Raw genomic sequence first — 13,204 nt, 5'->3', positions numbered from 1 at the left:
GGATAGATGAGGGCTTCGGCGTTGGGTATACCTGCGGGCAATGTCTGGCTACATGGGGAGGCCAGCAGGGTTGGCAACCACGGCGGTGATGGTTCAAATCTGGAAGAGGGCGACAAAGGAAATCAGGTGGGCACAGAAAGGTATTATGGTGACACCACTCTGGGATGCAGACCCGTTGATGGACTCGCAGAACATGGTGGATTCCAACAGTGAGATCTGACTGGGATCTCTAAAGTGGGGGACTTATGGGAAGAGTCGGGGATGGACTCCTTTGAATATTTTCAGGAGCAGTACGATATGGCAGACTACCAGAAAATTAGATACTTGCAGATTTGGCATGCTCTTATCAAAAGCAATGGACACCTTGAAACAATAGAAATGTAGACACCCCCCCCCCCCACCCCCTTCGAGTTTAGGTAGCTGGCTCCCCCACTTCTCTGCCATGCAATAGCCCTCATTTATTGCTTTTTGGTCAGGAATTTTAAGACACTATTGAACAGGTTGAAGGATAGGTGGGAGAGAGGGACCTAGGTGTCCTTGAGGAGGAGTACTGGGCAGAGACATGCAGATACCAGATAAAAGTGTTATCCAAACTGGTTTCCTCCTCATCGAGCTTAAGATTCTACATAGATCATACTAGACTTCATGACATAGGCAGATTCCCTAATGACAAGTGTTTGAGAGGATGCAGATTGACTGCATACTTTATGGGAATGCCTGAGGCTGGAGATGTATTAGCGAACCATTCAGGGGCATATACAAGTGGAAGGACAACCGGTGGCCGGATCAGCACAGCTAGTCTGCCAAATTATTTGGGGGGGGGGAGGAGGGAGGGGGGAAACAGACACTTCAGAGGAAATCCCTACTGTTTTGCAATGTTGCACTGATAGTAGCTAGGAGAGATATTGTTCAGGCACAGTATGTCCTCCGAGTGCAAATAGGTGGGCTTAAAACATGGACTGGTGTATGCTGGCGCAGCGGGCTGATTATCAAACACAGGGGTGTCCGAGGAAGTTTGATAAGGTATGGGGTCAATGGATGGAGCTGAGAGAGCAGGAAACTTAGCCGAAGGGTGGTTTGGTAGTTGGGTGGTGGCACGCATGGAACGACTGGGAAAGCCAGGGAAGAACTGGGGTCGGCAAGGAGATCGAAGTTTGCTGTCCAGGGAACTGGTTTATAAGTTAGTGGACTTACGGAAGATGCCATGTTAAATAATGCTAGATTTGTACCTTTAATTGTATGCTATTTCTTAGCAAATCCCCCCCCACCCCCAAAAAGAAAATCAAAAGAGACCCTCTTTCACATCCAAAAGGGAACAAAGATGGCCGAGTTATCAAAGCATATTTAAGAGAAAAGTAGTATTTTACAATGGTAAAAGCCCAATACTGATGATCAAAACAAGTACAGTTGGAATTTCACACATACAGTGCATTCGCAAATGCGGAAAATCTGCCAGTATGGTGGAATTTCTGTTAACTGCAAAGTTAGGGTTAGGTGCAAATTTGTGTACATTTCTGGTTGGGCCTTCCAGCCAAAGGAGGTAAACACCGACAATTTTCCAGGTTTGTAGCAAATTCCATACTTCTTGAAGGTAGATTCCTACACTAGAAACACATGAAAATGTAAATCCTGGAAAGAAGGTTTTCATGGCAGGAATGGGGAGGGAATACATCCATAGTTAACAGGCAAGTAAGGAGAAAGGATTCTCAATACAGAAAATATTTTCCACACAGAAAAAAACAACAAAAAATATAAGTACGCATTTGGAGTACATTCAGCTATGCAGAATTTTGCACGTGATAAAAACTATACTTGCACATATATCATTAGGTGCTGGAAATAGAAGAATAGTGTAGATGTACAGAACTGCTCATGAAATTCTTTCAAATTCTCATTAAAGTTAGAAACCTTAACCAAACACTGGAGAAGTGAGACCAGAGCAAATTTCCAACTATCAAATCCAGAACATTTTGACACAAACGTACAACCTTTTTTTTTTTTTTTTTAAATTGGAGAAATTTAAAGTGCAGAAGAAAGTTCTGCAAAAATCTTCGAAATAAGGAACATTTTTCTACACTTTAAATGTCTCCCATTTAAAAAAATAAGTGGCTGTATTTTTTAGTTGAAAATATGGTGTGTCTAACAGCCACTGGTGGTAAGATGCCTCATGTGTGTACATGTAACTCTTTGAAATGGGGGGGGGGGGGGGGGTGAAATCAACTAAACAATTAACTTTAGGTTTATGTGCATTACATAAAACTCATCGTTTTTGTTTTCTCCCATGTCAAAGGGTCTTTTCAAATAGCAGCCATATTGCTCCTAGTGGCCTGGTGACATATTTATAACAGGAAAATACAGTCATTTGTTTATATGTGAGGAATTTAAAGTGTAGAACGATGCTTTATGAATCAAGAGTAAAACATTAAGACAATGTTTCATAGAAACATTTCTCTTCACTTTAAATTTCTCCCATTTAAAAGAAAATGACTATTTTTCAATTATAAATATGGAACTAGGTCTACCAGTCACTGGGAACAAGATGCCTGCTGTTTGTAAGTGTGACACTTTGAAAGTTAAAATAATCTTTACGTTAACACCATTTTGATTTTCTCATTTTTCATAATGAAAAGCAAAAAGGACTGCACAATATACCTTCTAGATGCCCGATCGCGGTTGCCATATTTAAATATGTGAGACTACCAAATGTACTATTATTTCAACATTTACTGTTTTTGTACCAATGACGATAAAACTAATTCTAGTACAAAGATTAATTCCAAATAAAAACTGAATCTTAAAAAAAAAAATATATATATATTCCATACGCAAGGGACTCTCAATTGGAAGCGCCACACGTTGCGTGTCAAATTCTTTATTGGCAGGCTGCAAAAACACAAGCCGGTAAGTTTCGGCAATTCCTCCGTTCTTTAAACCTTTATGCCATACGTGTTTGTGGACCAATGTCCCTTGTTCACTGGCTGAGTTTGCAGAGGGAAGTCAGGTGGGCAATCAGTGACGCTGAGCTCACAGCGTGTCTTTAAGTCCTGCCTTAGTGGGCGTGAACGGTAGATTTTTTGCTCTTCTAAACGTGGTCACAGGGTGACCACCCATTTTGTCACCGATGGTTCCATCTAACTGGAGAATTTTCCAATTGTTCTTCAAGATGTGTACAATGTCTTTGGATTTCTAGGAAAAAATCTGAAAGATCGTTTGGTACACAGTCACTTTAAGATCAAGAAACCCAAAGAAACATGGCTACATACGACGAGATTCATAAAGTGTCATAATTGCAAAGTTTGTGAGATAGCCAAGCCAACAATGGAAGTTACAATGGGCAATAAAAAAACTTGGCAAATCAAAAATTTAATAACGTGCGAAAGTCAATACACGGTGTATGTTATAGAATGGCCGTGCCCACTAAAATACGTGGGATCTACCATTTGCGATCTAAAGAAGCGAATTTTGGAACATGTACGGGCCACAAAAAATAAAGATAGAAACAACGCAGTGGCCAAACACATGGAAACATATCATAATGCCAACTGGAAATCCTTGAAATTCAATGGCATTGAGTCAGTACCTTTGAATGTGCGTGGTGGAAACAGGGAGAAAATCTAACGCCAAAAAGAATCCAGACATATTTTGAACTTGAGATCCATGACTCCATTCGGGTTGAATCAGTCAGAAGAATTGTACATACATTTATGAAATAGAAACAACTATGTTGATGAAGGAAAGAGCCGGCATATACAGACTCAAATCAAGTTTGAAATCATAAAGTCAAAGAGTCATAAAATATCAACAGAAAAATACAAGGGTTATGCCCACTGGAGTGCCCGAAATATGATGCTAACATATACCCGCTAGGGACTATGAATGTAAGCCCACCAGAGGGTTTTAAATTCAAAAGGACTCAAGAAAATCCACAAGAGGGTCGTATAACCGGAAAGGAACATTTTGGGAAAAACATAATGAGAATGTAATTTACATGAACATTAAAACAAGAGAATGCATCAACTGTTTCAAAAATGACTACATCACCCACAATCCAAAGGGTGAATGGGTCAGAGGCATCAGGAAATGATGTCAGAGAACTTCCTTCAATTTACTTTATTAAAAGAACATTTTGTTATATGCATTGAGCAAACAAACAACCGTGAACAAGGTATATGGTATACCGAAACGCGTTGGGAATTGTTGGTTCTGCAATCATAAGGATTAAAAAACGGAGTAAAAGCTGTTTGTAGTGCGACCTCTTCTTCCTTCTATGGGAGTGCTGTGGTGGATATATATATATATATATATATATATATATATATATATATATATATACCAATATTTTCCCTGATGTACTGCTACCAGCCCACTGGGGTATGATTTTACGGACTTCCAGCCCCACAATGCATCATTGATTAAGGTACTCACCTGTGATTGATTGTGATGAGAATAAATATGGTAGAAAGACTGGATGGTCTGTTTGTTGACGGTCATTTGGGAGCAGACAGCCTATGAGGAAGGGTGGAAGACCCGAAACGCGTCAGGCCACTGCTGACGCCGAGTGTGCCCTACTTTTCTAACCTGGAGCATGCCAAACAGTGAGTGCGCCCGTCCTTGGGGCAATTGTGAACTTTGATGTTAAAACGGCCGGCCCGGCCGTGGGACGCACCGCCGTAGATGGTAACGGCTCCGCAGCTGGACTGTTGTTCAGCGCAGCGGAACTAACTGGCACATGGCGTATTGAGGAAAGACTCAATGGACACACCCGTGATACCAATATTTTCCCTGATGTACTGCTACCAGCCCACTGGGGTATGATTTTACGGACTTCCAGCCCCACAATGCATCATTGATTAAGGTACTCACCTGTGATTGATTGTGATGAGAATAAATATGGGAGAAAGACTGGATGGTCTGTTTGTTGGCGGTCATTTGGGAGCAGACAGCCAATGAGGAAGGGTGGAAGACCCGAAACGCGTCAGGCCACTGCCGACGCCGAATGTGCCCTACTTTTCCAACCTGGAGCATGCCAAACAGTGAGTGCGCCCGTCCTTGGGGCAATTGTGAACTTTAATAGAGAGATATATATATATATATATTCCTATGCTTAAAGACTGATAGAAAAGCAGACATTTGAGGTGAGCAGATCGAAAGTGTCGCTGGTGTTGAGAGCTGCTTTCCACCTAAACTTGAGAACTACCCAGAGTTCTCGGCTTCTTTATTGTACATGTACACCACCAGCAAGTGCACCATGGCTGCCCGAAACTGAACCGGCTGTTGTGCTCGTGAGAACGAACAGGGTTCAGCAGTGCGCCGCCGAGGACTGGCCTCGGCATGGTACTCCAGCAACCTCGAGAGTAGGTTTGCAAGAGAGCAGTGGTGAGCGAAAAAAAACTAATTGAATATGGACACAATAAATAAAGAACAAACAAAGGATTTACGTGCATCACCCACTGGAGGGTTTGAAAAAAACTTTGTCACACACTACAAGTCCCAGCATGCTGTGTAAATGCTCGTTGGGGCGGCCACTAGGGGCTAAAAAATTATAAATTGCAGCATTTGTATTGTGGTGTGTTGATGCCAAGGCTACACCTTCGAAAAAGGTCAAAGTGTGACCGAAACGCGTCAGGATTGCCTGGTGACATATTTTTATCAAATAAAAGTATTTACTTTCACCACTGGAGTGCGGCTCGTTTCGTTCCATGAGAAGAGAGTTGGAGGACGTTTCATTCCATGAGGAGAGAGTTGGAGGATAGATATATATATATATATATATACACATACATACACACACACACACACACACACACACACACACACACACACACATACACGTGTATATATATATACATACTGTCATGTTTGTTCTTCTGGATTTGAAGGCTGTGCGATAAAAAATAGAAAAGATAGATGACACTTCCTAGTGTGTGCAGTATTCTATATAAAGCAACTCATGTCAATTTTGTCGGTTAGACCTTTGGGAACCATTGTGTCAAAACTTTTAATCCAATACATCTCTCTTTGAGACAAAACCTATGAGTTGTTACGTCCAGTAATGGCATGTAACAATTCTATTATTTGAAACGTAGTTTTCCTTTCTGTTTTGCCAATGTATTTTATGCTTTAAATAACTTTCTGTGAATTACAATTTGTTGAATGTCGAAGTTTAATAATTTCACCTGACCTGGGGTGCGTGATAGTACTTCCAATAATAACGTTATTGCAATGGATGCAATTGTGAAAGGTATGTCCTATGCCACATGTACATTCAACACAGGCTCTCAGTCACCCATACACCTATCAAATTCATTTACACACATGTTCATACATTTCCACAGACCATGCACTCACTGATGCACATGGCAGGCCTATCATAGTACCCCTGGTCCCACTATTTTGTTCAAACCATAGTATAGGGCCCAATGGACATTAGGTTTAAAGTTAGAAGCTGGGCAAGGAGGTATCTGGTAACAATGCGCAAGTTACTTGGCCTTCAGTAGCGCACGCCAATTTTCACGGATCAGAAGAAGTAGCTTACATTACAGAAAAAGTTGGAGAACCCTGTCCTAAGAGGATTCCTAGCACCACTTACAGTTTTAAGTCAATCTTCTTAAGCGCATGTCATTATGTTTCACTGCACCTGGAAATCGGGGTGGTACACATGTTTCTGCTCATAAAAGCAGCATTATAGGAGCAACTGAGAGAGCGCACACAACAATCTGCTGTATAAACAATGTACACGTTTGGAACACGATTACTCTACGGTTCAAAGAGACAATTCTTAAACTTAAGGTAAACAGCGTTTACCAATCTCTAACTCAGTGACAGCGAATCGGATAAGCAAGTGACATTGGGTAGGACTTAAAGTCATATCATATGAGACAGTATTCATTTATAAATCACACTGAACTTACCCAAGTTACTTCCACTGCGACAAGAGCTCAAAACATTCAGATTCATACCCAGCTTTCCTGAACTCAACTCTTGGTTAATGTATTCTAAGCTGTCCTGTAAACTGAAAATAAGGCAGCGTGGTCAACAAAACAATATAAGGAATATTAGAAAATGGATCAATACTCAAGTCGAGAATTAAAAATCATATTCAAAATACTTTAAGTGGCCATCATTTTGTCAGAGAAATATGTGCCCTGGTCAACAAAAAGATGCTGTGTAGGCATGTAGCAGAGCACATGCCTGTGTTTAATATCAAGAGATTGCCGTCACCTGAGATGAGTGTTACTTGAAGGTCAGTCTTTAGACTGGATAGGACTGGGCAAAAGAGAATGTTGGAAAGAATGTTGCAAAATATGAAAAGGGGGTAGACTCGTCTGAATGGGCGTCTGGTTGAAACGCCCCCAAGTGAAGGTACACTGAGTGACATCAGAGCAGCAAGTTTGCAAAACTTCTAGACCCTATGCAAGACCGCCGACCCAACTCTGAGATCCAATCAGTGGGCTATATTAGTTAAAAAAGGGGTTTACTGGCAAAACACTCAAGGAAAAGAATGAACCGTGGATTGATTGGTCTCAGATCTAGGGGATCTTTCATCAGAGTTTTTCAAACTCAGATCTAAATTGATCTAATGTTGAATTTGATAATACTGTACAGACAGTTTTACAGAATGATTTCTCGGTTTCCATGGAGGCAGAAGAAGGATGGTACACCTATTACAATTTTTAGGCTGTTTTGGCCCCAACAGCAACCGGATGTTTCACATTCTGAAAACACTTTCATCTCTCACAAGCTATGGTGCATCAGCCACAATACTTATTTCACATATTTTGTACCCCTAGAGAGTAGGAAGGTAGAGATAAGAAAGTGGAACATACGAATTGCAAAATTTAATACAAAGTACTTACGTTGTCGTACTGCCACTGAAACTCCCCACTCTTGCAGAGAAAACTTTACTGACCATCAACTGTGGAGGAGAGCTGGCAACACAAAGGAAGTGATTTCATAGTTTTATTACAGATTCAGTCGCAGTTTTGTAAAATAAAATGTTCTGATAAGAAATGAAAATCCAAACTTACCGTATGTAATGAATTTTTAATGTAGAACCTTTGTAACTCATTGCTACAGACCCAAACATCATTTCTCCGAGCATATTGACATCGGAGGCTGGCCTCGTGTACTAGAGAATGAAAGGGAAAGTAAACACATTGCACTTATTGGTTACTAGAGCTTGTGGAATATTTTTTACTAAATTGAGTATTAAAAGCACGACAGGAAATGGAACAATTCTGAGATGACCTCATCTGGCTATGTCTTCCAAGTATGACATCATTAATGGGTCCATTGGTAGGGTCTTAAATCACGCCTACAGCTTGGACCCAGCTAGTGGGTCATTTGGGTGTCTATTCTTACTGATAATCTTAGGTACCCTGCTCAGATTATGCTCTCTATCGGTGACAGTACCTCAGTCTGCAGTCACTATATAGACTTCATATCTTACCCAAGCTCCAATTCTCTGTCTCTATCGTATAAACCACCAAGGAAGCATACTAGCAATTCTAGCCACATTTTTCTCTTCTTCGAAGTCATCAATGGGTCTTCGTGACCACTATGTACCTTTATAGGTCCATTGGCATCAGCACCATTTTTCAATCATTGTTTCACTTTAATCGAGAATTCTTCATTGTTTTACAATGAACAGCATTATAAATATAAACACACACTAAACATCTTTTCTCTGCATGTTCTTCAATTAAGTTAATTTTATACATAAGGTTCTCTACAAGACAGCCATAGGCACTCATAAACCTGCAGCCGAGACGGTAAAATATAGTTGCATCTAAGAATTGCACATACATTAACCAATAAAATTATGCCTCAAAGTCATATGATACAGGACAGTATGGGTACTAAAAAGGAAAAAAACACAAGTAACAATGACAACTGACAGAGGTGCAAGAATATGGTTCCCCTGTTATTGGATAAGATCCTAAGTCAGGGATACAGCAACAATTGAATAAAAAGTTACTTCGGCAACAGCATAAAATGGGAGCATTAAAGTATAAATACAAAAACCCATATCATGAATGGCAATCAAATCTTTTATTTATATCAAAAAGAGAGTAAAATATCATCTGACAGATGTGTCTATTTCAAACAACAGTTCCACACATAGTTAAACGGGTGAAAGCATGCGACACAGGAACTTGTGTCTAAACAAGATCATAAAGAGAATTTCATCTTTTGGATCAGCGGTCTATTACCTGGTACTTGGGAAACTGTTCCTTGGCATTTTGTGGACAACTAGTGGAAGTAGCATGGGATGTGATTGTGCAGGTGCCGCTGCTGCTCGTATGGCAGCTTTTAGCCAATGTCTTTAAGTAACCATCTTCTGCAGCTCGCTGTATTGAGAAAACAGAATTTGACTGATGAAGACCGACACTGTGCTAAATAAAAACAGAAAGTTTCATCAAAAAGGCATTTCACGCCTGTCTAAATAATGAAAAAGATGACCGTAGCTAGGGAAAACAGTCTTGGAAAAAGTAAATCAACAAACCCTATATTTAAGTTCGTGAAACATTGCATGACAATGGCCACAGTTAAAAAAATTAACATAAAGGACACATTTGTTTTCCTATAAATACCATCATTTAAGTCACAGATCTGTTAATTCAAGCCCAGAGTACAACACTGAAGAAATTAGGATACAACAGTAAAATTAGCAACAGGCTTCTTCGGGTGTGTTTGATCTCAAGTAACATGCAAAGCTGTAATAAAAAACTAAGGGCCATATGTACGAAAGTCCATTTTGGCATTATCTAAATAGCGAATCCTAAGACATCGCTATTTAGGAAATGCTAAATGGAATGCACTAAAATAGCAAATTTAGGAAATCGCTATTTAGGAAATGCTAAACCATTAGTTCCTATGGGCTAAGGGCCCATAGGTACGAATGGTTTTGCATTTCCAAATTTGCGATTGCCCAATAGGAAATCGCAATAGGAAATGCAAAACCAGGGGCGCCTATGGGCCTAATGCTCTCCCCCTCCCCCTCTTGATGCACTCCCCAAAAAAGTGGTGCACATGTAAAGTGTACAAATGCCCTCAGGGCATGTGCGCTACATTGCTTTAAAAAAAAAAAAAAAAAAAAAAGAAAAATGCATTTTGCGTGCATTGTTAGGTCTCGCCTGGCGAAAGCAACGCAAGCGCTGCTCTCGCCAGAGGAAAGGACCTTTTGGAATCGATTCTCCCAAAGCCTTACATGCACGCGCAGGGAAGGACAAAGATGGCTGCTCTCGCCATTTGTCCAAACCCAACAGCATGTGTGTACATGTAAGGACAGTGGACAGTCCGCCGCCTTTTAAACCCGGCGTGCTTTCACTTTAAACGCAGTTTAAAGTGAAAGCACGCCGCCATGCGCTCGCACATGCACTGTGCGCCAGCCCGGCCGACCTTCCTTCTTGGAACAGGCAACCGAGCGCAGTCCTAATGCGACCGGACTGCAGAGACTACACTACGAGTCCCCATTTTGGGACGCTTCAGATACATAAGCGATGATACTCATCTAGCAAGTTCCCACCCAGACCCCGACGCCCTCAGAGACGCACAGGTTACTGTTCCGGATACCCTGGCACTTTGTGTTTTCCTTTATTTCACTGTGACTTATCACATAGCTTCCCCACTTCAAATAAGGCCCCATTGTAGATACATAACTCCCTTGGGTTTTAGTTATGAGTGATTTTACTTTTGTCTGTTAAGACATTCCCTAATTCTCAGTTTCGTTTTACTTGTTGGTGTATTTAGCACTATGTTGTTCCTTTATTCCTTGCCGCACAATTCGTCAGATAGCTCGCGCGAACATGCATACGGGCTCTCTCTTTCAGGCTGAGTATTTCATGAGGATATGTATATATCGCGTAGCTCCAGTGAGCACACAAACTATCCTCTACTTTGACAGATCCTGTTTATTTCTCTCGTGAGTGCTTTATTTACTCTCCTAGATGACACAAGCTCACTTTTTCTGACCATGTCTCACTCACGACCTAACACCCCCTTTCTAAGAGGCGCACCTGCACAATGCTTACTGTAAATTTTTTGCCTGCGGTGTATATTGTTACTTTTCTGTCTTATCCCTTCTGACTTGCCTTATTGTGCAGATTTTAGACCCTTGCGTTCAGGAGCTGTTACAGCTTGGTAAGTTACGCTGTAGTACCTTTTTAGGTCTCGCCTGACCCAGCGCATGCGCTGGTCTGGCGAGACTTTTTGAGAGGGCTCCAAAAAGTGCTACCAGGCCAGCCTAGAGCTACAGTGCCTGTGCGCGGGTGCGCATGCCGCGCTTGACCGCGATTACTTTCACTTTCGCGGCCGCTATGATGTTTGATCGCGATCACTTTCGCGGCCGCTTGGCATAGCCAATAGGTCTCGCTTTTGGGACCTTATAAGTATTTAGTTATTCAACTGTTGCATGGCTAAACACTTAGAAGGTCCCAAAGGCGAGACCTATTGGCTATGCCAATGCTTGTTTTATCTCTTATCATGATGCCTATTGTTAGCAACAAAACCATTGGGGCATTTAAAACAGTCAGCCTTACTAGTTTCAAGCACCGTCGGGTTTATAAAGCGTGGAGCTTACGGGATGACAACACTAGCATGAAAAGACCCCTGCTGAAGTTTAGGAACAGAGACCCCCATTATAGAATAGTAGGCGTTCGGTTTCCCAACAACAGAGATCAGCATCAAAAACAGTAATTACTTATGGCTTGTTTCTTACAAACCTGGCATTTTTAATTTGAACTATTTGCAGTTCATAAACACAAACAAGCATTGAAAATGCAATAGGCCTCGCCTTTTATTAAGTTAAAGTCATTTGCTTTGCTATACAATACCATTAGCAAAGCAAATGGCTTTAACTTAATCAAAGGCGAGACCTATTGCATTTTCAATGCTTGTTTAAAATTGCACATGGTTACCATCAACTCAATGGTAATAGCATTTCCTAACTGCCCATTTAGGAAATGCTTTGTACATGTGCTGAGGATATTGCAAATAGGAAATCCCTATTTGCGATTTCCTATTTAGGAAATCGCTAAATGTGATTTCTACTGGGTAGAAATAGCATGTTTCGATTCCCTATCTGCCTTTAGTTTGTATAAATGGAAAAGCAATTTAGAATTTCTTAACGTACTGAAACTGCGATTCGATCCATTAAGAAATGCTAAATCCTTTTGTACATATGGTACAAAGATCTCATGCATATTTTAACTAATGTCTCTTGACACCCACAAGAAAATCTAGAAGTTTCCGACATCAAGTTGAACCTTCCAACTGGCAGTCTCCAACCACATGTCTTGGGACAACTCAACACCTTTTTTCTGGTTATGTAATATAGGGCAGACTCATATCCAAAGAAGAACATAGCTCTTCAAATATATCATTTGTATTGCACCAGAAGCAATTCAAATATAAGGTGCTATGCATAAATCATTAAGATCTATGCCTTCCAGTTTGAATGGGATTATAAAATGGAGGCTGGTAGGATTACATTTAATTGGTTAGTATTAGACTGCACATCGGAACAGATGTTTCAAGTACTTACTTTACACATATTTACACTCCAGCCCAAAGAGAAAAGGTGATTTGGCCAGGGATGCGTTCCTACTCAAGTTGGATGAGGTGTTAAAATGGATACTCTGAAAATTCCAATTATTCAACTATGCAATCAAGATGGATCAATGAATTTATCCCTGCTCAGAGGTAGAACTATCATTAGGGTGTCAAGTGCAACGGCATCCAGGCCCAGAAGAGTGGGGAGGCCCATCGCACCCCAATTATGACTGCCTTTTACTACCCAATCTGGATCCATGTGAGGCCACTTTCCCGACTTGCATTAGGGCTTATAGCACCTTTGCTACAACAGAGCTGTCATTGACATTTATAGTGATTTGTGGGTTACGAGTCAAACCCCAGCAAGACCAATTCAGCCTTCCATCCTTTCAATAGCAGGAAATTCTAAGCGCTGGTATTTAAAGCACTCCCAAATTGCCGAAGAGTTGTGCGATAAGCCATATAAATAAATACTTTGCAGCATTCTGCACCACACTCATTACTCGCATCTCCAGAAGGGAGATCATGTTAACTAATAAATCTTTAATCCACATCTCTATTATAGCCCCTTCCTAACCCATTCTCTTATCCAATTGCCTTCCGTGTATGTTGGTCTGTCCAACACGGCTCGCATGTCCAAGTACCTTTCAGG

At 41.0% G+C, this 13,204-nt stretch overlaps 1 protein-coding gene across 5 annotated transcripts in view; it reads right to left on the bottom strand.

Moving 5' to 3' along the window:
- Nucleotides 1-13,204, bottom strand: part of FNIP2 (folliculin interacting protein 2) — a 319,680-nt gene that overhangs the window by 104,202 nt on the left and 202,274 nt on the right. For all 5 annotated transcript variants that reach the window (XM_085641737.1, XM_085641733.1, XM_085641735.1 and 2 more), the window contains 4 exons: nucleotides 9,213-9,350; nucleotides 8,028-8,128; nucleotides 7,857-7,928; nucleotides 6,912-7,012 (listed from right to left, as the gene is read on the bottom strand). In XM_085641737.1, the coding sequence (XP_085497863.1) occupies nucleotides 6,912-7,012; nucleotides 7,857-7,928; nucleotides 8,028-8,128; nucleotides 9,213-9,350 (412 nt within the window). The remainder of the gene's footprint in view (nucleotides 1-6,911; nucleotides 7,013-7,856; nucleotides 7,929-8,027; nucleotides 8,129-9,212; nucleotides 9,351-13,204) is intronic.

The sequence above is a fragment of the Triturus cristatus genome, chromosome 2_2 (genome assembly GCF_964204655.1).
Source record: "Triturus cristatus chromosome 2_2, aTriCri1.1, whole genome shotgun sequence".
Taxonomy (NCBI): Eukaryota; Metazoa; Chordata; class Amphibia; order Caudata; family Salamandridae; genus Triturus; species Triturus cristatus.
The sequence above is the reverse complement of the archived record's forward strand: the minus strand, read 5'-3'. Positions and strand labels throughout refer to the sequence as shown.